Genomic DNA, 27,729 nt, shown 5'->3' with positions numbered 1-27,729 from the left:
GGAAGTGCAATAGTGCATCCTAAATTCCCAGTCACATTTTAGGTGCAAATTTAGTTACAGTTTAGAAGCCACAGGAGAAGACCCAAGCATTTTAATATAGACTCAGCCCCTCAAGGTTTACTATTTTGGCTTACAAAGTATATAAAAGCCTGAGAAATGGGCATCTTCTCAGTAGGGATGTAGAAAACCCAAATCAAAATTACAATGGGATAAAAAAGATACAACAAATCTAAATTCATATACAGAACAAGTGTACAACATACTTACAAAAAAAAAAAGCTTGTAGGAGAGCACCAAATACTACTCTTCTGCTATTCATGCCCCAAAGACTCAATCTCACTGGTTCCTGTATTTGATTTCTCCTCTTCTGATGCCAGGGATGACGAATTTCTGCTGGGTTTGGTTAACCTTCTGCTGTTTGACTCAACTTTCTGAGAAGTATCTGTTTTCTTCTTCACCGCCGGTGCAACAAGCAATAAGCGCAACATGACATAGGCCAATAGTTCTTCCCTGTGCGAGAACGTGAAATCCAAGTGGGCGTATTCAAACTCGTTATAGGAAACCTCCACACCCTCATTTTTCATCAACTTATAATGCTTTCTAACCATTGATGGAGGGATCACTTTATCCTTGCGCCCGCCGACCAAATCAACAGGCACATTAATAAGTCCATAATACTCTGCCAAATCCAAGGGCGAGGCCGACCCATATGCTGCTATGTTGGCTGCCTTGTTCCCAAAGTCATACATTATAAATTTCCTCGCACGCTTCATCTGTGCCAAGTGATGAACAACATATAATGATACTCCCGGCATGTCATTCATGTTATAGTGAGACATCCCAATCACCCCAACCCAGTTTGAGCTGTCACCACCAACAACATAACTCATGAGGGTCTGAACCAATCCTCCCAAAGCAGGGTAGTTTTGAAAGTCCCTTGCCAATTTGTTTAGCAGCATTCGAAAGAACCTTGTCGGTATATACAGAGCTGGCACAAAGGGAGCCAGGATAGGAGCCAGCACAAGAACTAGGTGTTGTACTAATGAAAAGGCTATATTGGAATCTTCGTGGAAGCCAGCAGGTGATAATAGGATTAACCTTGAGAGTCTATGGGGCTTCTCTTCTATCTGCTGAGTTATTATGTACATAAGCATTACCGCTCCACCTAGACTATGGCTAATTGCGCAAAGCTTATAAGGCTGATCATTGGTTTCATCATCAGAATCGGGTTGGCTGCTCTTTAGTTCAGACATTTTGAGCTGATGAATCTTGTCAATCATAGCAGGTATATCCTGGGTTCCGTGTTCATTGATTGAGTATTTCCAATACCTGCTTTGTATGAGCATCTTAAGCAAATCAATTCAACAGCGACAAACTTATTACACCTAAGCAATGCTGTTAAAACTGGAATGATTATCGAACCAGAAAAAGTCTCGGTTTGGTCCAAACAAGTCTGACCACGGTTTAACCTGGGTTAAACTGTGATGCTATTAACAATTGAATTTTAAAATTAAAAAAAATGATTTAAAGAAAAAAAAAAAGGGAATGATATGTTAAGTAGGTAGGTGACTTGGTAATTTAAGTTCAAAGTTAATTAATTAATTTGGTTAAGCAGAAAAAACTTTTTGTCCCTTCATAATTAACTTGGACATAAATTTTCTATTAATTTTAAAGTTAGAAGAATGGAAATTTCCATGTTTATTTTTATCGAGGAAAGTTGGACGTGAGGAATGTGTTGAATGACATTAACTTTTCAATTAATAATTTTCCCTAAAAAAGTTGATTAATTATTTTTTATTAATAAACTTCTAACTTAGATAACTAAGGGGAGTTAACTTAGTCATTATATTGATAATACAACTACACAATAGCCTAAAATTTGAAATCCTAATTAAATTCAAACTTATAAAGTTAGAAGAAAATCATGAAATCAAAAGCCTTAATTTAGATTTTCTATTAATTAATACGGTAACTTGCTAAATGGTAAGTACTAATTTTTACTTCTTTTAGATTTAATGCTTATTTAGTAATTAAGAGGCTAAATTTAGCATATAAATGAACCGCAGGGTTAGCTCCGTACCGACCGGTTGAAATGGTTCGAGTGGTCTAACTAAAATACTGTGTGGTTCATTCCTTTTTTTAAAATTATGCTGGTTTGATTAAACCGAGCAGAAAAAGTGCGTGATTTTTGTCGAACTGGGTTGGACAGGCCAGTTCGGTATGGTTCTAAAACATTGCTCATTAGATTTAACACAATATGATGTCATCATATTATGAAACTTTTTTTTGGGTAGGTAAGCTGGGATCAAACCTGAGACCTTAAGGTTGAGAAACAAAGCATCAACCATTGAGCTACAGGCCCAACCCCAGAATTTATTTCAGTTAGCACAAATATACGGATAAGTCATAAAATAGGTACTTACTTCCGTGAGGAGATATTCTTGTCAACATGCTCCCTAGAAATAAGTCCACGTAAGTTCCCAAGGAAAACATCATAACCTGCAAAATAAGATGTAAGACTTCAGTAGATCAATTACCATGTAACATTGGGCGTGTACCAGAAATTAATTGTACATGATTTCCGCATTCACAATTAATTTGAAGAGAAAACCAATTGCAAGAAAAGCAACACATACCTTGATCGAAGGCAGCAAATGCTGGTGAACCAACAACTCCATTGGACACCCAACTGGTTAGGAAATCAATATATCAGAATACCAAATGTAGGCAACAATACCAAACACCCATGACATTAGAGCCACAAGTCAAGCATTAAATGAGTAAGATGAAGATATCCACTAAATCAAAATTTCAAGGCATATATTGATTTCTGACGGGTCCGTTCCAATCGCAGTAAACAGCCGTAAAACTTTCCAAGTAAAACTATTACAGTGTAAACTTTTCTAATGTAAAGTTTTTCTTTTCAGTTGATCCAATGACCCATATTTAACGGCTTGAAACTCAAACTTCCCTGAGCCATCAATTTTTAAGGCCATTAAATCAGTGGGCTAGGATCATCTTTTCTAAAAGATTATCGGGTCATGGTGTATCCATGTTGGGGACAACTTAATGAATGGTGTAGATTATGCATACATATTATGCGCTGTATTGACAAGGCTTATCTCCTCCAATGATGAGAATGACATCAATGGAAGAACATGAAATCACTGAAGTATAGCCTCTATAGAGCAATTATAAAGATAAGTAGGGGATTGGGTTCAACCAAGAATCTGAAATTAATGAATACTCTTTGCTTGAAAGAGAGTTATAGAGATTTGGAGATGGATGACTAGCCAAAACACTGTATAGACGAAGCACATCTAAATAGACAGGAACTTATAAGACCCTGCTTGTTTTGGATTTTGAAAATCAGATTTTGAGTCCAGAACGGTTTGTAAAGACAAACAAACAAGATGCTACACCCCACATCATATCCACCATAAATGCAAGTTCCAAAAGAGAAAATTAAAAATTAAAAATTCCCATCAACTCTGCACTATCACGTTTCCATCCAGATATTGCACATCTTTCATCAACAACCCCAACAACATCTCCACCTCCTCAACCACTAAATCCCCCTCCAATCTTCCTATCCACTACCTCCAAAACTTATCCACTCAAATCAAATGTTAGTGAACATGACATTTGCGTGCATTTGAGGAAGGAGCAATTTGAAGATCAGAAACTTTTAAGTCCTGTTTGCTTGAATCGAAAATCTTGTTAAGTAAACATCCTCGATCACAAAATGTTATACAGCATCCAAAGAGACCCAAATTTCTTGAGGGAAGCACTTTCGCGGAGAAGAAAACGAGAACGAGACCACTAAGGTATCATCAAGGGATGTCATTTTTCAGAGAGAATCTTGTTCATCAATGTACGGGTGCTCCATGGATTTCTTTGTAGAGATCCATTCTGAAGGCCAGTATTACAACATCTTTAAGAGCAGAACAAGCCCATCCACATCGAGGACAGGAACAGCTGATGACAAATTCTTTGGGCTCCATTGCGGGTGCCGCAACATCTTGTATGCATCCATGGATTTTTTCTCTCCCTCTCTCTCAACAGCAGCAACGATCTCACTGCCGACCGCCTTTCCCCATGGCAGCACCAGTAGCAAAAGCTCAGACAGAAGGAGAAACCCTAGATATCGACTGAAGAAGACAGAAGATTCCCACACAGAGAGAGACGATGTGGAAAGAGCGGCGGGGGCATAAGAGATGAGGTTTCCCTCTTCTACTGCAACGTCGTGTAGCCAACGGACGAGGGAGAGAGGAGAAAAGGGTGAGATGGAAAGGACAAGAGAAATAGATGGGGATGAGGGAATGCTTGCAAGACCTAATCGTGATACTTTTTGGAAATGAATTGCCATCGAAAACGCCGAATTTAGTTTACGGCCCTTCCCCTTAAAAATTAAGCGCTTTTGGAACAGTTTACAACGGAAAACTGAATTTACAGGGATTGTAACGGGCTTTAAATCCAGTCGCATGTACATTCTTTTGATGTCCATTGGAAAGGACTCGAAACATAAATTACTTGTGATATATCCAAAATCCATTTTTTCCTCTTGGAAAGATTTAAGATGAAAGCAGTGCCATCATAATTAATTTAGGCACGCAGTGTATGGGTACAGCCCAATGGCAAGTGTACGCTGATCAGATTTGCTCATCTTGCGGGCCATCATAAGTCCGACCCGTTGCCACTTGTTCCACAGTGATCAAATGACCCTAGCCCCTTGATCGAGGCCAATGGTAATGATGTCCTATGTAGAAATTTAATATTGATTATTTGCATGCCTTGATCTTCTGGACAGGATCAGCGTTCGGCATGGACGTAAAACCATTATGCTACATGGTAGCAGCACATCAAATCAACACACTCCTTCACCAAACACAGCCACATTTACAGAGGGCTATGACTGTCATGTTTGTTAGATACAGTGTATGTACTAAAGGGTATTTTAGTCATTGTATTCACACGCACGCACGTGTGTGTGTGTGAGAGAGAGAAAAGCGTTCCTGCGCTGCAGCGCAGGGAGCTTCCCTGCGCTTTAGTGGCTTATAAAGCCTCACATTGGTTCGTATAGTGGGTCCACCTTTGCGGGTCCACAAAAAGGATGAATGGGAGGCTTTATAAGCCACTAAAGCGCAGGGAGCTCTCTCTCTCTATATATATATATATATATATATATATATATAGAGGAAAGTGAAGCTACACCACCGGCTTAAAATAGAATGGTCATTTTTGCCTCCACAAATCGTAGGGTTGGGATGATCCTACCTAGCTGATTTTTGGGGCACACCCTATCAATGTGAGGGCTTATCAAATGAATGTTTTGGATCACCAAAACAATGTGGGCCCATTGTATTTTAAGCCGGCGTTGTAGCTTCACTTTCCTCATATATATATATATATATATATATATATATGAGAAAATGGTTTCTACACACATGTGTAGATAAGTTATCTACACACTAGCTTAAAATACAGTGGAGGCCCACATTGTTTGGGTGATCCAAACCATTCATTTGATTGGCCCTCACATAGATAGGGTGTCTACAAAAAATCAGCTCCATAGGATCATCCCAACCCTATGATTTGTGGAGGTAAAAAATGGACAAATTTGTGAAGGTTTATACACGTCCATTTTACCTCCACAAATCGTAGGGTTGGGATGATCCAATGGAGCTGATTTTTTATGGACACCCTATCTATGTGAGGGCCAATCAAATGAATGGTTTGGATTACCCAAACAATATGCCCTCCACTATATTTTAAGCTAGTGTGTAGATAACTTATCTACACATGTGTGTAGAAACCGTTTTCTCTCTCTCTCTCTCTCTCTCTCTCTATATATATATATATATATATATATATATGTGAGGAAACTATTGGTGCGCTTAAGCTCACCAACCTTATGGTGCGCTTAAGCGCCCAATCACATGGGTCCCACATTTTCTGTGGTGATCCAAACCATTCATTTGCAAGGCCGTATCGTAGATAGGGGGTGTACCAAAAATCAGCTCCATAGGATCATCCTAACCCTCCATTTGTGGACAAACAAGGTCTGTCCATTTTGACATCCACAAATGGATGGGTTAGGATGATTCTATGGAGCTGATTTTTGGTACACCCCCCATCTATGTAAGGGCCTTTCAAATGAATGCTTTGGATCATCCTAACAAAGTGGGCCCCCATGTGATTGGGCGCTTAAGCGCACCATAAGCTTGGTGAGCTTAAGCGCACCAACAGTTTCCTCTCTCTCTCTCTCTCTCTCTCTCTCTCTTTCTATATATATATATATATATATATATATATATATATATATATATATATATATATATATATATATATATATATAGAAAGAGAGAGAGAGAGAGAGAGAGAGAGAGGAAAATGATTGTGAGCTTGAAGCTCATATAGCTTATATGAGCTTGAGGGCCAAAACACATGGGTCCCACGTTTTTTGTGGTGATCCAAACCATCCATTTGCAAGGCCCCATCATAGATAGGGTGTGTACCAAAAATCAGCTCCATTGGATCATCCTAACCCGTCCAAAAGCAGAGGGCAAAAATGGGCAGATTTGTGGCAAACATTGTCTGTCCATTTTGCCCTCCACTTTTGGATGGGTTAGGATGATCCTATGGAGCTGATTTTTTGTACACATGCTATCTATGTAAGGGCCTTTCAAATGAATGCTTTAGATCATCCTAACAATGTGTGCCCACATGTGTTTGGGCCCTCAAGCTCATATAAGCAATATGAGCTTCAAGCTCACAATCATTTTCCTCATATATATATATATATATATATTAGTGAGGGGGAGATGGCTTTCACTGTCATTTTCTCTATTCTCTTCTCCGATCTTCCACGCAACATGGTATCAGAGCCCTAGGGTTTCCGATGCCTTAGGGACCAACCTTGGAGAACATTACCACTCCCGCCACCCACCAATCCGTAACACAACAACCCATCTCTCCACCTTGCGCAATCTCCAAAACCCACCCCACCTATTGCGCAACCTCCTTGCCATAACCCATCTTGTGCAAAACCCACCCCACCTATTTTTCCTCCACTCTAGTTTCTCACCTAACAAAAATCCATCCCCAAATCCCATTCTCCATCCCCAAATCCCAAACCCTAACTCACTCCTCCATTTCTAACAAAAATCCATCCCCAAATCTCATTCTCCATTCTCCATTCCCAAATCCCAAACCCTAACCAACTCTTCCATTTCTAACAAAACACCGTCCCCATTCCCATTCCTTCAACCCTAACCCTAACATTCTTTTCAGCCCTAACCATAGAAGCATGAAGCGGGTGCGGGGGCGGGGGCGGGGAAGCATGGGGGTCTAGTCTAAGGTTGGGAGCGCCGTGGGAGCGTTGATATAATATTTTCATCATATGTCTTTCAAAATTCAAGTACATAAAAAATAGTAATTTTTAACTATCTTCATATAAATCTTTCAAAAGTAAAGTACATCAAAAGTAGTAATTTCTAACCGTCTTCATTTTCATGCCCTCTTTCTTCATGCCTTCTGAGAATTTGCCTCTGTGCTTGCTCCAAGCCAACATAAAAAGATTTGACGTATAAACCAGAGAAGCAGGGTTCGTACCTGGAGTTGGGGATTTGCGAATCCGAACCGTGATTCGATTCGAATCCCCGATTCTGGGGAACCCCGATTCCCAATTTATGAAAACCCCGATTCCCACTTTATAGGAACCCTGATTCCCAGGCGATTTCCTGCGAATCTCTAGCGAATCCCAACTCCCCAGCGACTCTCAGCGATTCCTCGGCGAATCCCCGACGAATCTCCATCGACTCTCTGGCAAACCCACGATTCTCGCTTCCAACCATCCCAGGAGCCTTCGATTCCCGCTTTCGAATCCCGAATCGAATCCCGCTTTCGATTCCCGCCTTGGCAACCTTGGTATAAACAGTGATTCTAATATATTACTATGTTTTTTCATTTTTTTTTTTTTGAATGGAGAATAGAAGTTTTATTAGAGAAAATAGTAAAGGCTCACGACCGAGATGGTGAAAGCTACATGAAAAACAGATACAGTAAAAGAAAAGAGCATTGGCTAACAGGGAGGCAAGAAATCAAAGATCTACAAAGCAGCCTTTCCTACACCTGCTTGGAAAGGCTATCCGGATCACCAATTGATGATCTTTTCACATGGTGACACTTAACATGGAAGCCCTCGATTCATTCTCTCCTAAATCTCCTTGCTCAAATCGTCGAATCTCCAAAGATGGGGATGGCTACCATCCATCCACGAAATCACATTAAGCAAGTTTCCCTCGACGATCAAGCTTCTTAGGACACTCACCTCTGAGATTTTGATACATTCTAAGACCGCTCTTAATTCTACTTCATTAAAATATGCAATCCCAATCTACCTAGAATAAGCTCACCTAGTCATCTCCCAATCCGACTCCTCCAACCCTGATTGACCCTAGATTACCCAAACTAGAAACCATCAAAATTGAATTTTAACAGGCCTTGATAAGGAGTCCATAGGGGGCAGGCAAGCTCCTTCTTGACGCCGCTAGTACAAATCTCAAGTAGCACCTCTATGAGTCAATCTTAGAAATAAATCTGAAACGAGGAAGAATTTTGACTGAGGCTATGGAGAGGGAGATGACTTTCATAAACAAATAATGCGGACTTTTGGGAAGGGCTAGACGTACGTAGCTGACCCCTGCTTTGCAGAGAGGCTGTTTCCGTGACTCGAACCTGTGACCACTAGGTCACAATGGAGCAACCTTACCGTTGCGTCAAGGCTCGGTGCACGATGCCACCACGACTACTTACCACAAAATTATCTCACTGATCCTTCACGGATTGAAGGACCAACAATCAAGGAGGTCGATCAAGCGAGCTGAAAAGACCCGAATGCCTAATCTCGCAAGAATACGACACCAGATCTCACAGGCCACCCTACCATGGATAAAAAAATGGTCAACTGACTCATCTACCTAACGCATGGGCAATGATCAATGATTAACATCTATCGATTCCGAAGGAAATCCACTGTCAGAATCTTGTTTTGGAGAGCTGTCCAACCAAACAAACAGACTCTAGGAGGAGCTAGAATGCTCCATACTCTGGCCAATTGAGAAGTAGAGATATTATGGACAAGATTTTGGAAAAAGGATTTAATAAGAAAGCCACAAGCGAACTCCAGATCCAAAACCCTCTTGTTTTTTCCTGACCTTTTGATATAGAGAGATCCCAAAAGGTTAAAAAACCAAGCCATGCCATCAATCTCCCAGTCAATGAAATTGCTTCTAAACTTTTTGTCCAAGATAGCATGTCGTACTCCCACTAGAAACATCCCATGACAAAAGCGTTCTTATCTGAGGCCATCGCATAAAGATTAGGAAATAATACCGACAGAACTATCCCTTCTTCACACAATTTATCGTGCCAGAGCTTGATTCGATCCCTTGAGTAAACTCTGAATCCAATCCCCTCTTCAAATTTGTGTTTTATCTTCAATATATCACTCCAAGCCATCAAACCACGATATTTGAAGCGATCGTCTCATATCCAGTTGCCAGGGAGGACACCATATTTGCTCTCGATAATCCTGGCCCACAGATGATTGCTTTCCTCCCCAAATCTCCAAATCCATTTCCCAAAAGAGAATTGTTCATACTTGAATACTCAAACCTCCATCCTTGATCGGTTTGCACATATCTCCCCAGTTAACAAAATGGATCTTTATTACATCGTTTCCGCCCCATAGGAAGTTCCTCTGAATCTGTTCAATCCAGTTAATCCAACTAATAGGGCATCTCAAGACCGACAGAAAATAAATAGGGATATATTAGAAAGAACCACCTTAACCTGAGTGATTCTTCCTCCCAAAGATACCAAACCTCGTTGATGGGGACATCAACAATGGGCGATTCAAGGTTTACAAGCGTAGACGTGGACGAGACTGATGGCGGGGACTCTAGCATGGGTCACAGACATTGGCGACTTTTTTTTTATTATTTACTTTTTATTTTCGTCATTTATTTGTAGCCTACTTTTTCGGCATCGAATCTCATCTGTTTGGCATGTTTTTGGTACTATTAGAAACGTTTTTCAATTACCTATCTAACAGGCCAAAGATCACATGATTTGGATGTGCTTTGAGCAAGTTATGAGTGTTTTTAGGAAGTAGTATATGTCTATTACAGGATTACTATTTTAGGTAAATTTTTATCTTTATTTAGCTTTGTTTTAGGTTAGATGAATGGTTGAGATTAATTTTTAACTTTAGGTTATCTTCTAGGGTTTCTTTTCTTATGAATACATCTTCTTTTTTTTAATAAGGCGATGGTTGTAAGCCTACCCAATGCTTAATGGACTTTTGGCCCTGTCAAGATGGGTGGGGTATTTCAAATGAGGGACAAGTCTTTCTAGCATTTTCTGGTCCACCTGGAACAATATCTTATGAATACATCTTAAAAACTAGAAAATAGCTCTCACAAAAATTCTCAATTCTATTCAATATTCCAAAGTCCCTTACATTGCTTATGAATACATCTTATAAAAGCAATCTAAGGGACTTTGGAATATTGAATAGAATTGAGAATTTTTGTGAGAGCTATCTTCTAGTTTTTAACTTTAGGTTATCTTCTAGGGTTTCTTCTATTTCTTCAATCAAATCAACACAAATAAGGTTAGTAAATCAGATTTTCTATTTTCTTTGTTCTTGAACCCTAAAACTAGAAAACCCAAAATACATAGATCTCCCTTGTTCTCCAAGATCTTGTCATGAGATTTTGAGAGATTATTTTTATGATTAAACCTCAGCCTAAACACCCAATAACCCTAACTTTAAATCACGTTTTAACCTCTGCAATTTCCACCCCTTTTCAAGCCCTAAAATTAGTTTTAGTGAACCCTAGCCGAAACCTACAAGCAAATCAGAGTCTAAACCATAAATTAACTTTTCTTTTACCTTTTAAACCTTAACCTAAGATTTGGACAGCAGTCTTAAGCCAAAATCCCAGATCTGCCAAATTACCAAAATACCCCTACAACCCAAAATTGAACCGTTTGAGCCTTTTACTGCTGCTGGACATTTTTTTTGTTTTTCTTCATTGGATATTACTATTTTCATGCTTGTGAGACATATATTTCATTGGTACTTGCATTAGCTTTTAGTTCTTTTAATTGGATGCATGCGTAGGCCTAGTTTCAGACTAATCTTTCTATTATCAATTAATCTAACAAATCCTTATCGCTTTGATTGATTTGTATAAGGTTTAGTTCATGCTTAATTACAATCTATAAAATTATTTATACGATTTAAGTCTCATTATTGCTGCTACCATGTTTTATTAGGCGTTAATTCGGCCCTAGGTAAGTTGTTAAGTGTTCTTTTAGTTTTCCGCATAAGCCCTAAATTGTCCTAAAGTCTTAATCCCATTAGGAGTGTAGGATTTTCCCTAAATTAGGTATTGTCCTGCATCAACTTGGTATCAGAGCACAGAGTTATTTTTTTTAGGAAACCTTTTAGGGTGTAGAGTAAAAAAAAAAAAAGAGTCCAAATTTGTGTTTAGTTTCCCTTTGCATGCCCACAAGAAGTGGTAAAGATTACCACACGATGACTTCTAGCAATCCAGTATCTAATGATGAGTTAGCTCAATTCATTAGAGACAGTAGGGCGGATCTGAATCTTCTCCGCGAAGAGATACGACTTAGCAGAATGGATCGTGAAGCCCACAATCGACAGTTACAAGCCGTTAGTAACAAGATTCAAACCGTACCACTTGTTGATGATATTATCTCTTAAGAAGGGGACAAGGAAGTTGCTAACACTATTGAGGAGCCAGATGCTAATGTTGATGAGACCGTTATCGACGTTAAGCCCGAGCTTATGTCAGATACGGAGTCCATGATGGCAGAATCAGAGATGGACGATGTGGACGATGTAAAGCCAGAGAGTTTAGTGACTAATGAGACACTGCCAGAGCATGCAGACTTTTCTAAGGTATTTGAGGTTGCATGTGATGCCTCAAGTGTCGGAATTGGTGGTGTTCTAAGTAAGGAAGGACACCTAGTTGCCTATTTTAACAAGAAATTTAATGAGGCTAGGCAAAAGTATATCACTTACAAAAAGGAATTTTATGCAGTAGTCCAAGCATTACGCCATTGGAGACACTATCTGCTACCACAAGAGTTTGTGTTATACTCATACCATCAAGCTCTCAGATATCTTAACTCAGAAAATATTGGGAACCGAGTTGAAATTTTCTAGTGCGTACCACCCACAAACAGATTGTCAGACAGAGGTCAATAATAGGAGTCTAGGGAATCTCCTTAGGTATCTTGTTGGTGACAACCTTTCTAGTTGGGATAGAGTTCTACCCCAAGTTGAGTTTGCCTATAATAGTTCTGTGAACCGTAGTACAGGTCTTTCCCCTTTTCAGATTATCACAGGCTATTCCCCTAGGAAACCAGTCGACCTTATTCCTGCTGTAGCTAGTGCCAGTTCTAGAGTTTCCGAGTCTGCAGAGTCTTTTGCGCAGCATATTCTAGACTTACATGCAGAAATAAGAAGAAAGATAATAATTAGCAATGAATCATATAAATCTTATGTAGATGTACATCGAAGGTTTCAAGAATTCAAAGAAGGTGACATGGTAATGGTAAGAATTAGGCCTGAACGTTATGGTAAACGTGTAGTTAGCAAACTACATGCTCGTGGCGCAGGAGCATTTAAAATAATTAAAAAGATTAGTGCTAATGCCTATGTTTTAGATTTACCACCTGACATGGGAATTAGTAACACTTTCAATGTTGAAGACCCTTCACCATATCATGAACCTTTTTATGCATTTGATAACCCCAAATATGCCCAATCTCCACCCATTCCAGTACTACCTTCTACCCCACCAATACCCAGATTTGAGAAAAGAAAAGTAGTAGAAGACATCTTAGATGAGAAGATTGTCTCCAATCACACTGGATGAATTAGGAAGTTCTTAGTTAGATGGCAAGGACAACCAGATAGCGACGATTCCTGGATTACAGTTGATGAGCTTCAGGAGCTTGATCCAGATTTGTTAGAGCAGTACGAGCAGTTTAATTCACCGGAGGTGAATATTTCCAAGCCGGGGAGAAATGACGGGGACATCAACAATGGGCATGGATTCAAGGTTTAAGAGCGTAGACGCGGACGAGACTGATAGCGGGGACTCTAGCATGGGTCACAACCATCGACGTCTTTTTTTATTATTTACTTTCTATTGTCGTCATTTTATTGTAGCCTACTTTTTAGGCATCAAATCTCATCCGTTTGGCGTGTTTTTTGTACTATTAGAAAGATTTTTCAATTACTTATCTAACAGGCCCAAGATCACATGATTTGGATGTGTTTAGAGCAAGTTATGAGTGCTTTTATAAAGTGGTATAAGTCTATTACGGGATTACAATTTTAGGTAAGTTTTTATTTTTATTTAGCTTTGCTTTAGGTTAGATGAATGGTTGAGATTAGTTTTTAACTTTAGGTTATCTTCTAGGATTTTTTTTCTTATAAATACATCTTATGAAAGCAATGTAAGGGACTTTGGAATATTGAATAGAATTGAGAATTTTTGTGAGACTATTGTGGCTTGGACTTCTTCTTCTCTTCTCCTCTTGGTGGCTTGGAGCCATTCTTCTCTCATCTCCTCTCATCAATTATCTTCTATTTCTTTAAACAAATCAACACAAACAAGGCTAGTAAATCAGATTTTCTATTTTCTTTGTTCTTGAACCCTAAAACTAGAAAATCCAAAATCTATAGATCTCCCTTGTTCTCCAAGATCTTGTCACGAGATTTTGAGGGATTGTTTTAATGATTAAACCTCAGCCTAAATACCTAAGAACCCTAACTTTAAACCCCGTTTTAACCTCAGTGCAATTTTCACCCATTTTCAAGCCCTAAAATTAGTTTTAGTAAACCCTGGCCTAAACCTACCACCAAATCAAAGCCTAAACCATAGATTAACTTTTCTTTTACCCTCTAAATCTTAACCTAAGATTTGGATAACAATATTAAGCCGAAATCCCAGATCAGCCAAATTACCAAAATACTTCTACAACTCAAAACTGAACTGTTTTGAGCCTTTTACTGCTGCTGGACATTTTTTTGTTTTTCTTCATTGGATATTATTATTTTCATGCTTGTGTGACATCTATTTCATTGGTACTTGCATTAGCTTTTAGTTCTTTTAATTGCTTGCATGCGTAGGCCTATTTTCGGACTAATCTTTCTATTATCAATTAATCTAACAAATCCTTATCGATTTGATTGATTTGTATAAGGTTTAGTTCATGCTTAGTTACAATCTTTACAATTATTTATGCTATTTAAGTCTCATTATTGCTGCTGCCCATAGATTAATTAGGCGTTAATTAGGCCCTAAGTAAGTTGTTAAGTGTTCTTTTAGTTTTCCGCGAAAGCCCTAAATTGTCCTAAAGTCTTAATCCCACTAGGAGTATATTTTTCCTAAATTAGGTATTGTCCTGTATCACTCGCTTAGGCCTTCCTTCTCTGAGCGGAAGCCCAAGATATGTAATCAGAAATTGATCAGTCAGGCACCCAAGGATACCTACTAAGATCTTTGTCTCAATGTCAGAAGTACGGATGCACAACAGTCTAGACTTGTGAAAGTTGGATCTCTGCCCAGTCACCACTTCATACCACAGCAAAACAGCTTTCAAATTCAACACTTTCTTAGAAGTTACCTCGCTAAAAACAAGGGTGTCATTTGCGAACTGAAGATGGAATACTTCCGTTCCCATGTTTTTTCATACTTAATTCAATTATTGTCAGTCAAGCCTTAATGCAGACATCAAATCAAATGAATAGAGAAATTATCATCCCTGCAAATTTCAGGACGAAGAGAACAACATGATAGGTTTTGTGTTTTGAGACAGAATATTCTAGGTTTTTAATCCACTATAGAAAGGTTGCAAGAGATAAGTCATCGCCCCATGTGTAAAATCCACAATTTCTGCAGAAGCTATGGTGGTTTGCCTAATCACATTAGACTATTCTAGGTCTAATTCTCTAGAAGCAAATTGTGAAAGATAAGTCATCACTACATGTATAAAACCCATAGCTTCTGGTAAAATTTTTACAGCAGTTGGCAGTCTTGGCTATACATTGTCTTGTAAATTCTGTGCTTCATAGGTCTTGGCATGTGGAGTTTCAAGATAGCGAAAAGATGGACTTGCATTATAGTGTATTCGTATTGGTTCAAAGCAATCTATGCTTAACTAACAGCAACTCATTTCTCACACACAACACAAGATAATCCTTTGGTTTTTCTGCGCTGTACGAACTCATTGTGCAATATTCCAAATCATTTCCACCCAATCAATCACTGTGTTTGGGATCCAATTGGTGTCTCTACTATGCAGCTTTGATTAGGACTTCATTGTGAATAACCAATGCAACCCCCAAATCCTCACCACAGGGTTCTAAGTATGGGATTTCATACCTCGATGAACTAATTCATAATAGTGACCCCACAAATAATGTTGTAAGAGAGACAGGTAGGTCAACCAAGCACCAATTCAACCTTATATCACAAAAAGGTAACAGAGCCCAGAGGCCTGCCAAAATGGTTCATCTTATTGCAGACGTCAAATCCAGTTCTTGGTACCAGTATCTTCTCCATGGTATTTTTTGTTTCTTTTATTTTAATAAAATTAATTCAAACATTAGAAAATAATATAAGAAATTCGCAGCCCTTGACAGTAAAAAAGTGCAACTTAAGATCATGCAGCAAAACTTCTTTAGAAGAATAAGGAAATTCTAATAGCTTTTTGTCACTTTAAAGAGATTCGCAGATGTATCCAAAATGCCAGTAGTAAAGAGGACAGGCCAGAGAGAATGGAATGTTAGATATGCATCAGTTTAAAATGGACATACTGCATCAACATTAGTTTTGCAAATCTAAAGGTAAAATATCAAAAAACTAGCACCATTTAAAACCACGGTGCATTTAGAAAACTTGAAATGACAAGGAAACTCACCCCATGGATGAATCCAATATTCCATGTTGTAGATAGACGACCTTCTGCGCATCATGCCTGCAAAACACCAAGAACACGCTGCTACATGTATCATGCCTATATGTATTGAGTGATTTTGTTGTCACGATTTTAAAGGTTTAACATGAGAGAATTAAAGAACTTCAATTTATACCTTGGGATCCTTTCAAGAAGAAGAACATATCCATCAGAAGTAACCACATGAATAGCTTCATATGGATACCTGAAATAGGGGAAAGTTAATGCTCTCAATCAGAGTTTCACAGATAAATTGAATATTATAATAAATGGAACTCAATAAATAAATCTATTAAAGGGACAACTGGAGCAGAAGAAATATAATTGGCTTTCCATGAATACTGAACTAGCAATCTAATTCATGACAAGAGGATGCCAACAAAAGCTAGATAGATAACTAGAATTATCCACTGACGACGAACAAGTAGTTTGACATTACCCAAGCTCTGTTATTACATCCCGGCATGTCCGAGCGTCTGTGTTCAAGGACTGATGGAAATTGGAGTGCCTTTCTCTTGGAGTAGGATCTGTATCTCCAAGCGCAGCTGTGGGAACAGATACATTGGAAGAGATGTCTTTGTCACCACTTTCATGAGCGGAAAACCATCTAAACAATATTCTGCCAACTTCTAATGGGGAAAGAAGATAATGTGCTCCCTTGTGAACAATGTCAAAAGCGGCTTCTATGAATATCTCAATTGCTAGCTGGAGGTCCTGGTTAACATGGCATTCATGTATGGGACGATAAGATTTTTCTTTTGAAGAAACATTAGCAAGACAGATAAGGAAACAAGAAAAAAAAAACATGATATTACATGGGTAGACAATAAGGGCATGTTTGGTTACCATGAATTTGTTTTCATGATAGATCGGTTTTTAGAGATGAGGATGAAGTCGCTAAAAATCACGAAACCAAATCCAGGAAACTAGTGTCTCCGGCGATTAGATGTGGCTAAAAATCAGGAAACAAAAAACTCATACTCAAAATTACTCAAAATCGGATTGACCTTTTCCCAATTTTTAGCCACATCTAATTGCCAGAGACACTAGTTTCCTGGATTTGGTTTCCTGATTTTTTGCACCTCATCTCCACTTGGAGAAACCAATTTATCATGAAAACAAATTCATGGTAGCCAAATGTGCCCTAAATGAGTAATATCACTATATGCATAGAGTTTCCAAAGATAAGTCCTTGTCACAACCTCGACTACCCCACGCCTCCTGTCAGTGGTGCAGTGAACAACGTGGTCCTTCATGATGGTTGATTTCTTGGTAGGATGTAAATTTGAAGATTGGAGGTTCTCCGAACTACCAAGGGTTGTTGCTGACCTTGAAAACCCAGATGAACTATAAATACGAAATGGTATTCCCAAAAGAAATGTCACAGGCAACAAAATCCATGTAAACAAACAATTGATCCAGTCCCTCTGATGTTTGTCATACTTGCTAAAGCTGATTGTCCGCGAGAAGCGTGAAGCTTGAGATGATGGAGTTGAAGGTAATTTTTCATCATTATCTTCTTCTCCGGATAAATAATCTTCACTCGAGGAAGTACCAGAGTCCACAGAAAATTCATGAATGAATTGGTTGAAAGAAGAAACACCACTATCATCACCAAAACAAGGTGGAAATGTTAGAGAAAAAAACTGGCATATGTACTAAGAAACATATACTTAACGAAAAGATGATGTTACGAATTGAAATAGACATGGATTTCATACAATCGAACTATAAAACTGAGAATTAATGATGCAACTTGATGCTCCTATCATAAGAATACATGTATATCGTGTTTTAGACATTGTTATGGTGTATTGGTGTGACATGGGAATAGAGATTGATGAAAGATTAAAATATCAGGTACAACGTGTTTCAGATATTATTATGGTGAGAGACAGAAATAGAGATTTGTGAAAGATTAAAATATCATTTAGCTTTCCAAACATAATGAGCACTAAAATCAAATATTACTATGCTGGAAATGGAAAACCAGAGACATACAAGATGAAAAGATGAAAATATCAGTCATTTGTTTGCATACTAAAGAAGACTAAAATTAAAGTTATAATGAACGAATAACAATAATTAAGAATCTGAAAAGATTTCAGCCACACCAGTGAAAGATGCCCGGTCACAAACAAAAATCAAGTGAGAGCTGGTCACAAGTTTACTAGACAAGAATGGGTTCAAGTTAGAAAAAAGCCGAATGGTTTTCTGGACGAGGAGGACCTCGGGAATGAACTAAAGGTTGATGAAAGACAAAGAGAAATCAATCAGAAACAGAAAGAAGACACTCTTGAAGTCCTCACAAACAATCCTTTCAGCATTCTAGATTATGTTGATCAAGAAGAAGTCAGACCCATCACATATACTTTCCAACTCGATCAGAACAATGTGATCCCAGCAAATTTTCAAGAAGAAGAAAACACTTCTCCTAATGAAAATGAAGAAAAGGAAGAAGACCCTCAATCAGAAGTGGAGCCTCACTGCAAAAGAAGGCACCATCCATCTCCCCGAGTATAACTCCAGCACAAAAACCCCATGAAAATGAAGAGAGGCAGGAGGCAAGTAAAAAGAACTGCCAGAATTTGCGGAAGAGACAGAGAGCTAGGAAGTTGAGTACGAGGATGATAGAGGCCCTTGGTTATTAGGGTTCTCGAGATTCTTTGTGTTTCCTCTTTTCCTTAGATACTGCTTCTAAGGATAGGTCTTGTCGTTGTTCTCTTGGTATGTATCCCTATTCTTGTGATAGGGTTAGTGTTTGTGCGCTGAGTGTATCGTCTTTGAGAATCTTATTCTAATAAACCAGTAGGGGTCCCCGCCGAACCCCAGCTTACCTATTAAAAAAAACAATAATTAAGAGAGAAAAATGGTGTTATCATCAAGTCAATTATAAGAGGAATTACTATTAGTTCCCAATGGAGCTCAAGGACTTAATGGTAGGACAATTTCCAGCTTTAATGCACTGGGTGCATCTGTTATATGAAATAGTTTTTCAATATAGTAAGGCTTAATGACTTGAAACTCGAACTCTAATTTGCGGATTTCCTGAGGGTAAGTCGATTTGAAATTTGGTTCCAAATAAGATAGAAAATAGGGGTGTTAAAATGGCATGACCAACACAAAAAATCTCAAAGATAAGTTGTAACTCCTTCCTTTTTTTCGCCAATTGTCATGGACTCGACCTTCATGACTTCCCCCTTGTCATTCCTAAGAGCTTACACCCCCCACCCTTCCACACCGGCCCCTCCAGATTTTTTTCCCAATTGTCATGGAATTGAGCTTCACGACTTCCCCTTTATCATTCCTAAAAGCTTCCACCCCCACCCTTCCCTCCTGCCCTCGTCGCCACAAATTTCTTAAACAACATTCGTCAAATTTAATATGAAAAATTTTGGAGATTTTTTTTGAATGGCAGCAAGCTTTATTAGAAAGAAAAGGAAGAAAAGAAGATAGAGATGGTCAATACGGCAAATGAAGAAAAAAATAAAAAAGAAAAAACAGAGAAGTGGAGCCATCCTCCCAAAGGAAGAATAGCAAGTCAAGGCGGGAGGATATCAAACAACTCTAATCCCTCCTTAGAAACCTCGGCTCTAACTAGCCTATCAGCCTCCCCATTGGCGAACCTTCTAACATGCTGGAAAGAGACAATGGAACCTCCCACTCGATCTTGTGTCTCATCAAAGTACGGGGCAAATCTTCATGGGTAAGCATGAGAGCCCCTTAGCCAGCGGATGACAATTAATGAGTCACCCTCCACCACCACTTTATCCATTTTGTCCCTCTCCATTAGTTTGATGCTCTGGTGGACTGCGTGTACCTCCGCCTCACTGGAGTATGTAACCCCTACGGGACCCGAGAAAGCCCATTTCACTAACCCCGTCTCGTCCTTTAGGACACCTCCAATTTTTTGACCCGGATTTCCAATTCCAAGGCTGGACCTGTCAAAGTTAAGCTTTAAAATTTTGGAGGAGTTTATCTACTGTTACTCAACTCAACTCAACAAAGCCTTTGTCCCAAACTAGTTGGGAACGACTAAATGAATCCTTTAGAAAAATTTCATTTAGCTCTAATCCTGGCTCTAGTTGGGTTCTTCTACGTGGATCATTTTCTTCCATTCTATCATATCCAAGGTCATGTTCTCTGTTATGTTCCTAGCTATCAAGTCTTTCCTCACTGTTTCTACCCAAGTTGTTTTCGGTCTGCCCCTACCTCTTTTTACTCCATCAATTTGGCACGAGTATCCTCTTTTCACCAGAGCATCCAAAGGCCTACGTTGGATATGTCCAAACCATCTTAAGTGGTGCTCTCACATCTTCTCCTCAATTGGTGCCACCCCCACCTTTTTACGAATGTCTTCATTTGTAATTCTATCTAACCTTGTGTGGCCGCACATCCATCTAAGCATTCGCATCTCCGCTACACTATCTTATGCACATGCTGCTTCTTGGTGGCCCAACATTCTGAGCCGTACAACATGGCTGGCCTCACAGCTGTCTTATAAAACTTTCCCTTCAACTTGGTAGGGATTTTACGGTCACACAGAACTCCTGAGGCAAGCTTCCACTTCAACCAACCTGCTCTTATTCTATAGTTAACACCCTCTTTAATCCCTCCTTCCTTATGTAGAATTGAACCAAGATAGCGAAAGATATCTCTCTTCGCCACCTCCTGTCCAGTCAGATTTACTACATCCTCGTCCCGCCTCCTTTACATTACTAAACTTGCATTCCATATATTCTGTCTTAGTCCTACTCGGTCTAAAACCTTTGGAATCCAAAGTAGTTCTCCATAACTCTAACTTAGCATTTACTCTTGCTTTGGTTTCGTCGATTAATACTATGTCATCTGCAAATAACATACACCACAACACCTCATCCTGGATACCCTCCATAAGCTCATCCATAACTAGGGTAAAAAGATAAGGGCGTAGAGCTGATCCTTGGTGCAGTCCTATTGTAACTGGAAACTCACTAGACGTGCCATCCATGGTTCTGACACTAGTTATTGTTCCATCGTACAAATGCTTAATCACGTCAACATATTTAGTATGCACTTTTTTTCCTTTCAAGGACCCACCACATAACACTCATGTTAATATAAAAGAAAAACAAACTACAATGAAGTACCAAACCAAAATGTATAGAAAGGAGAGAAGGGGAAGAGAACAAGAAGAGAGGGCAAATAGAGAACAAGAAGAGAGGGGAAATAAGTTGGGGGGCTTCAAAACTAAACCTCATGACTTCAAAACAAGGTAAATGCTAAGTGATCCAGAAAGCTCAATAGGTAATCACCAGCCTTAACTAGCTGGACAATTCGAAATTTGTGTTGTATACAATGGTTAAGTGAAATCTTATAAGAGTGTTTAAATGATTTTAACACCTTTGGAGCCCCACCCACGTAGATATCCGAGAGGCCAATGAATGACACTGAGAAACCAAGGTCCTTTACTAATATAGGGCTCTCCCACCCCACCTTCGTCACACCCCATAAAGTTTAACGAAGCTAGATCAAATATTTCAATCCACGGACAGAGGGTTTATTCTTAATCCCTCCGATAACATATCAATCTATTAATCATTGCGACACATATCCTGTTGACCTTCCTGTGTGCATTTTAAATTCTATCATTTGCATATGTTCCCGTGATTTTATAAGATTTCCACCAAAATTTCCAACTGAATCTGCAAAGTTCTTGTTTCCGCGGCGACTCAGAAACCCATATTTAAAACCTTGCCTTCTTGATGAGGGTTCCAACTGAATCTGCAAAGTTCTTGTTTCCGTAGCGACTTAGAAACCCATATTTAAAACCTTGCCTTCTTGATGAGGGCGGCAACAAGGGGAAGGATAATTGAGATCAGCCACACTAAGGCGATTATAATCGCAAGGGGGTGGAAATCCAGTCGAGAAGTGCCCGAGAAGAGTTTGTATGATGAAGCTAAAAAATATACTTTTTAACACACCTATTGGCTTGGATTTCCCTCTTGACTTTTTTCCTTCCAAATGTTCCCAATGAAAGTGCACATCCCAATAAGATTAGTGGTCTACTTGGGTAGAACCCATGAGGTCAATTTATACAGAGGAAAGATTTTAATTTTTACACTATATAACCAATTTACATATAGGATCAAACATGAAAAGAGAAAATATATTTCCCAATAAGGTCAGCCTATCTTTAGAACGGTTCTTACGAACGGTCAACTAGGAATTCATTAGGTAGTATTTTGCTTGTTAGGGCTTAAATCTTTTTGTTTGCACGCATATATTATATCCAGCTCATTTCATTACTCAGTGGAGGGCATGTAAATGCCATACCTATCATCTGAAAAGTCATTTTACATGAAAAATAATAACATAGATAAATGTTGAATATAAAATATTTTAATAAAAATAAAATATCAGTCATCAAACTTACTTCTCCATCCAACGAGGAAGGCGAGGTCCACGGAATGTGGGTCTGAGCTCCCAGCCATGAATGCCCTCAAGAATGGTGGTCTTTCCTGGCAATACAGCCAAAACAAGTGCTGACAAGCCATTTATGACCCTCGTAATGTTGTTCAATGACTCATAAGTGACTGTCTTAACGGACCTGCACATAACAATATGGTCCACTTGGTGTCATTGGATATGCACTAATTATTCAAACAATATCTAGAAGAAATCAAAAGTGAGAAACAATTGTATGCATCCAAGGTATATATTGCTAGGGTCACAAAATAAAATTTATGAAAGAATACAATATGAAAATTTAAAAAAATTGATGGCTGATGATTCCCATACTCTCAAGTACAAAAAAAATCATAATAAAGATGCATAAATTCGGAACATTCTTCTACACAGAGTAGGACACGACAATAAAAGTTCATGCAGTTGAAGACCACAAAGGCACAAACTAGGCGACACAAGTGGTCAGGGGGGAAGAAAAGCTGGGCTGGGCATGGTACGACCATAAAAAGAATTTAAATGGAATGGTAAAAGTGTTCATATTTTGGGAAAGAGCTGTGACACTTTCATACCTACATGAGACAGGTCTTCAAAATCCCTTGCAGAACAGTTTTAAGGGGAGAAAAAGCCTTCGAATCAGATAAGGTTGGACATTGTACCAAGAAGAGAAAGCATAAAATTTCGAAGTGGGAGCATGCCAATGCATGAGCTAAGGCTTGTAACTGAATAGGGACTGGAGTGCATAACTGATTAATGGATCAAGAACCAAAAGGACTAAACAGTTTGCACCAGAGGGAGAGAAAGATAATTAGAAGCAGTGGGTGGAAATATCAAAGCAAAAACTCACAGGTGCAAATCCAGAAGAAATGCAAAGATGAAGGATGTGGTGTCCAAGCTGAACAGGTGTAGGCAATGATTAAAAAGGGACTTGAACGAATGGGTGATACTCCCAAACCAGCCAGATAAGGTTTTCCTTAGCGCCCAATGATACGTAAGATGTATGTGGTAACCAGTAAAAGCATAGGTATGAAGACGAGGCGAAGTGAGTTGAGACCTCGGTGAGAGCCATCTTAAAGAAATGAAAATAAAAGAAGTAGAGGGGTGGCTAGTGCCAGTAAGTGCCTAAGTGGGAGATTAGATTGTTGCAAAGAACAAAGGAGAAGGTCCGCCCCAAATAAAGTTGATCTCTGTGATCAGAAACAATGATGAAAGAGGTCACATCAGTGAGTTAGATTGCTACATACAGAGAGTATCAATAATATCTCAGTGGGTGGGGGACATTGTGCTGCACGCGTGCCAATTCTTAGGGCTTTCATTTGAAGGCATGGAAAGGGAGGTTACAGAGCATTTGTCTACCTGGAAAACTGAGGGTGCACCAATGGAGGCGCTGGTTCAGAGGGAAAAAAGAAAGAAATATAGTAGGAGAAAGAGAAGGAGAAATACATAACTAGCCCAACTCTCTACTTCTATCAAATATGACAGACTTAGTAGCTCCAAACACTCAACTCCAGAGAAGGTGAATCATGGTGCTTGAGAGGAAATGAAACATAGTTTGATTTGGACAGGAAAATAAAAGATTTACATAAGAGATATCTCCCAGCATCATCTATCTTTCCAGAACTTAATTCTGTCTCCCTTGTATGCTCTGTATCTAATTCCTTCCACGAACTTAATCTTCTATTTTAGTATATCTCTCCACACCGTCACACTGTTGTTTCTATACTTATCATCTGGCATCCATCTACCATGGTTGGCCCCATACTTTTGCTCATCATCAACAAACACATGTGGTTTCTCTCCTCCCAAAATCTCGTAAGCCACTTTCCAAGCAAATATTTATTCATAACTTCGAGATTGCAAAAACCTAATCCATTATACTGACTTGGGTTTACACACATCGTCCCACTTAACCAAATGAAACCTCTTTCTTCACAATTGTGTCACCCTAAAGAAAGTTTCTCTAAAGCTTTTCAATGCGCTTTATAACTCCAATCGGGCACCTGAACAATGAGAAATAGAAAATAGGGAGGGTGGCAAAAACTGCCTTAATGAGAGTAATCCTACCCCAAAGAGAGATAAGATTTCAGTTCCACACCAATAAGAATTTGTCCAGTTTTTTCGATAATCAAATCCAAAGAGAGATGAGAGTAATCCTGCCCCCAAGAGAGATGAGATTTCGTTTCCATGCTAATAAGCATTAGTCCATTTCACCCAAAAAAAAAACACTTTTTGGTCCACCCTCTCATAGAGGGAGGCCTAAATATTTGGAAGGAAAGTGGTCCACGAAACGCCCAGGTAATTCTGCATCTGTCTCTTCATCAAAGAGGTGAATGTCCTCTAACTTTAATTTTCCAAAATTGGTTATTTTCCCAGATGCAACCTCATAGCATCGAAGGATGACTTTCAATTTCAAAACTCTCCTATGCCTCACTAAAAATCAACGTGTCACCAACATAGCATACTGAAGGTGAATGATTTCCACACCAGGGATCCCGCTTTAAATCCTTCAATTAGAAAGTAACTCCTTCCCTTATCAAGAATTTTACATAGGGTTTCAGCCATTATAGTAAATAGAAATGAGAAAATGGATCGCTCTGTCGCATATCCCTAGAGGGTTTGAACAATTCATTTGGAGAACCATTGACTAGGATGGAAAACCAAGCTCATGATACACATCTATTTATCCATGATCGCCATATAGATTTGAATCCCATCTGTCCCATTCGGTAAGTCTAAGCAATTCAAGTCTACTCTATCATATGCCATTTCCATTTCCACTTTACACACAATGTTCTTACGCAAATTTTTGAGTAATATTCCACCACCTCATTAGCTATCAAAGCTCCATTCATGACTTGCAGACCTTGAATGATAGCAGACTGATTGAAGGGAATGATCTTGTACAACACCTTTTTTATCCCGTCTACCGGCACCATCTAGTTTCTTTTCTAAATCAACTTATTAAACACCTCCAAATTGCAGATTACAGAAATGTCAAAAGTTCGTAGTAACGATCTACTAAAAAGCTACTTTGAACTTCATTCCATTTGGCATTTAGGTACATGACAGTTTATATCTGATTCGACGAAAACTCGCAAATCCAAGTGCATTTGGGACATGGGAATTTGCTCATTGCATTTGGGACATGGGAATTTGCTCATATTTTGGAATTGTCGATGGCATTTCTTTGACAATAGTCCACTTAATTAGGAGCTGATATTGAAAATAAGGTCCCATACCATCAATTGCTGCTCACTTGCCTTAAATTGTTCTTGTGCCCTGCAACATAGCATCAAATCGACAGAGCTTCCACTCTTCTTTCTTGAGAATAAAATGAATATCTCCAATAAGTTTTGAGCTGAAATTTGTAAAGGGACTCCCCTAACGAGCAGTGTATCACCTTCCTGACATTGGCATGGAAAATGTGAAAAGTTAAAAAGAATATTGAACCGGCATTCATCACCCTTCGTTTTCACACTTATCCCTTCCTATATTCTAGAACCCCCTGTGGAAGAAAAGGAATAGAAAATAATGCAGTAATATTCTTGCTCAATAATGGTAGATTATAAAGAATTTTGTAGGGTGTGGCCATGGAAATTGGTAAGGATCAGTTAAGTGTGTTTAGAATAGTTGAAATGGTAATTCTCCATTGTTAGTCTAGGCATTCCATCTTCCTCACTAGAATTGTTATCCAGATGTCTTGTATTCTGACAATGATTCATTACTCTGGCAGACTAATGTGTGTGACGCATATGCAGGTCGAGTTGCACTGTCAACTCGTTGGATACAGGAGGGCAGCGCCTCGAAAGGAAAATTTAACTATTCGGTTTGCATTATAAGGGTATTTGGTAATTCTTGATGTAGTGGCATCAATATATAAGCCACATATTAGAGCTATGGGTGAGTTTATTGGGCATTTATTGGTTGAGATGATACGAATAAAAGAGAATGTGTAACCCTAATCGAAATAGTATTATTCGCTTCTCCTGAGGACGTGGGACGCGGGCACACTCTCGAACTACATAAATCTTGTATTTTATTGCTTTTGAAAGTGTAACCCTAATCGAAACAGTATTACTCTCATCTTGTAGTTGATTTTGAAAGATTAGAAATATCTCGGTTTTCAACAAATATTCTATCATAATGGTAGTGACGACCCAACTTCATGGTTCAAGAATAGCAAAACCATTTCTCCTATGCCACAACACATTTGATTGAAGACAGACGTCTACTTTCTCCTTAATTTCCCGATGTCTTGGCTCCATATAACATCAATCAGAAAATGAGCCAATTTTTTAAAGAATACATGAAAGAGATAAATGCCCAAGATAGGACGACGGCATGATGAAGTTTCTTGCCCTATTTAGTTAATAAAGGAGACACAAGATCCAATCGATGCCTTCTTGGAGAAAGAATAAAGCCAAGACTATGTATGATGGTGAAGACATAGGAAGAAGAAAATATGGAAAATCACAGATAACCCAATGTTGGAATACCAAGAGAATGTACAGGGGATCATCTGATAACTAAATTGGGACGCTCAAAGAGCACCCAATAAAAGTAAGTCAACTATTAAACATACATTGGAAGTAAAACGAGACTTACAAAAGCTACCTTATGCGACTAATCGCTCCATAAATAGCAACTCAAACAAGGTTCAAGACAATCCATAATAACCTTAGATAATTACAGATTGGGCTGTTACATAACAATTCAAACTTCTAGTCAAAGATTGAAGCATGGAATACAATCAATCAAATGCTAGACTGAATTCCAAACCCTATCAATTATCATAATACTAATAATAATAATAATTCAAGCCAACCCAACAATCCCATTTCAGAAAAATCGAAAAACGCCTTTCTTATTCACGAAATAGAATGTATTTCATCCAACCCAGATGATTGATGTACAAGAATTCTAATCTTGAAGAACAAACTAAAAAAACCATTCAAAAAAAAAAAAAAAACTAACTAAAAAAGCAGAAACAAAAGAGAAGCTTGGTTAATAACTTAAGAAGAAAATCTGACATACTCTTTGGTGATGGCGAGAATATTATCAACGAATCTCTGCATCATAGGCTCATGGGAAATTAAAAGAAAGTGAGGGAAGGGAATAAAAAGCGGAACAGGGCAAAGGAGACACAAGGGTTGATTGAGGGGGGGAAAAGATAAAAGAGAGGCCTTTTGCGTGTTTGCCACGTAAAGGGTCAAGGCT

General features: G+C 38.8%; 1 protein-coding gene across 3 annotated transcripts; it reads right to left on the bottom strand.

Moving 5' to 3' along the window:
• Nucleotides 1–73: 73 nt before the first annotated feature.
• On the bottom strand, nt 74–27,729 carry LOC143885079 (uncharacterized). Of its 3 annotated transcripts, XM_077389049.1 has the most exons (10): nt 27,547–27,729; nt 22,484–22,657; nt 17,512–17,673; nt 17,271–17,397; nt 16,508–16,782; nt 16,205–16,273; nt 16,033–16,089; nt 2,637–2,689; nt 2,424–2,499; nt 74–1,332 (listed from the first exon to the last, which is right to left on the bottom strand). In XM_077389049.1, exons 1-10 carry the CDS (start codon nt 27,588–27,590, stop codon nt 312–314), a joined length of 2,058 nt encoding a protein of 685 aa, XP_077245164.1. In that variant the 5' UTR covers nt 27,591–27,729; the 3' UTR covers nt 74–311. The 3 variants fall into 3 exon arrangements, with proteins under 3 accessions (XP_077245164.1, XP_077245162.1, XP_077245163.1); XM_077389047.1 differs by having other exon boundaries at nt 17,271–17,673; nt 27,547–27,728; XM_077389048.1 differs by having other exon boundaries at nt 74–1,329; nt 17,271–17,673; nt 27,547–27,726.

The sequence above is a fragment of the Tasmannia lanceolata genome, unplaced genomic scaffold (genome assembly GCF_043159265.1).
Source record: "Tasmannia lanceolata isolate RefF3 unplaced genomic scaffold, GAP_Taslan_0.1 ptg000008l, whole genome shotgun sequence".
Taxonomy (NCBI): domain Eukaryota; kingdom Viridiplantae; phylum Streptophyta; class Magnoliopsida; order Canellales; family Winteraceae; genus Tasmannia; species Tasmannia lanceolata.
Note: the sequence above shows the minus strand (reverse complement) of the source record. Positions and strands in the feature narration are given on the sequence as shown.

Coding starts and splice junctions, on each gene's coding strand:
- LOC143885079 (XM_077389047.1), bottom strand. CDS start 27,590: ATGATGCAGAGATTCGTTGATAATATTCTCGCCATCACCAAAGA. Junction 2,690..16,032: donor ATATTGGATTCATCCATGGG/GTGAGTTTCCTT, acceptor TTTCCTAACCAG/TTGGGTGTCCAATGGAGTTG. Junction 2,500..2,636: donor ATTTGCTGCCTTCGATCAAG/GTATGTGTTGCT, acceptor CTTATTTTGCAG/GTTATGATGTTTTCCTTGGG.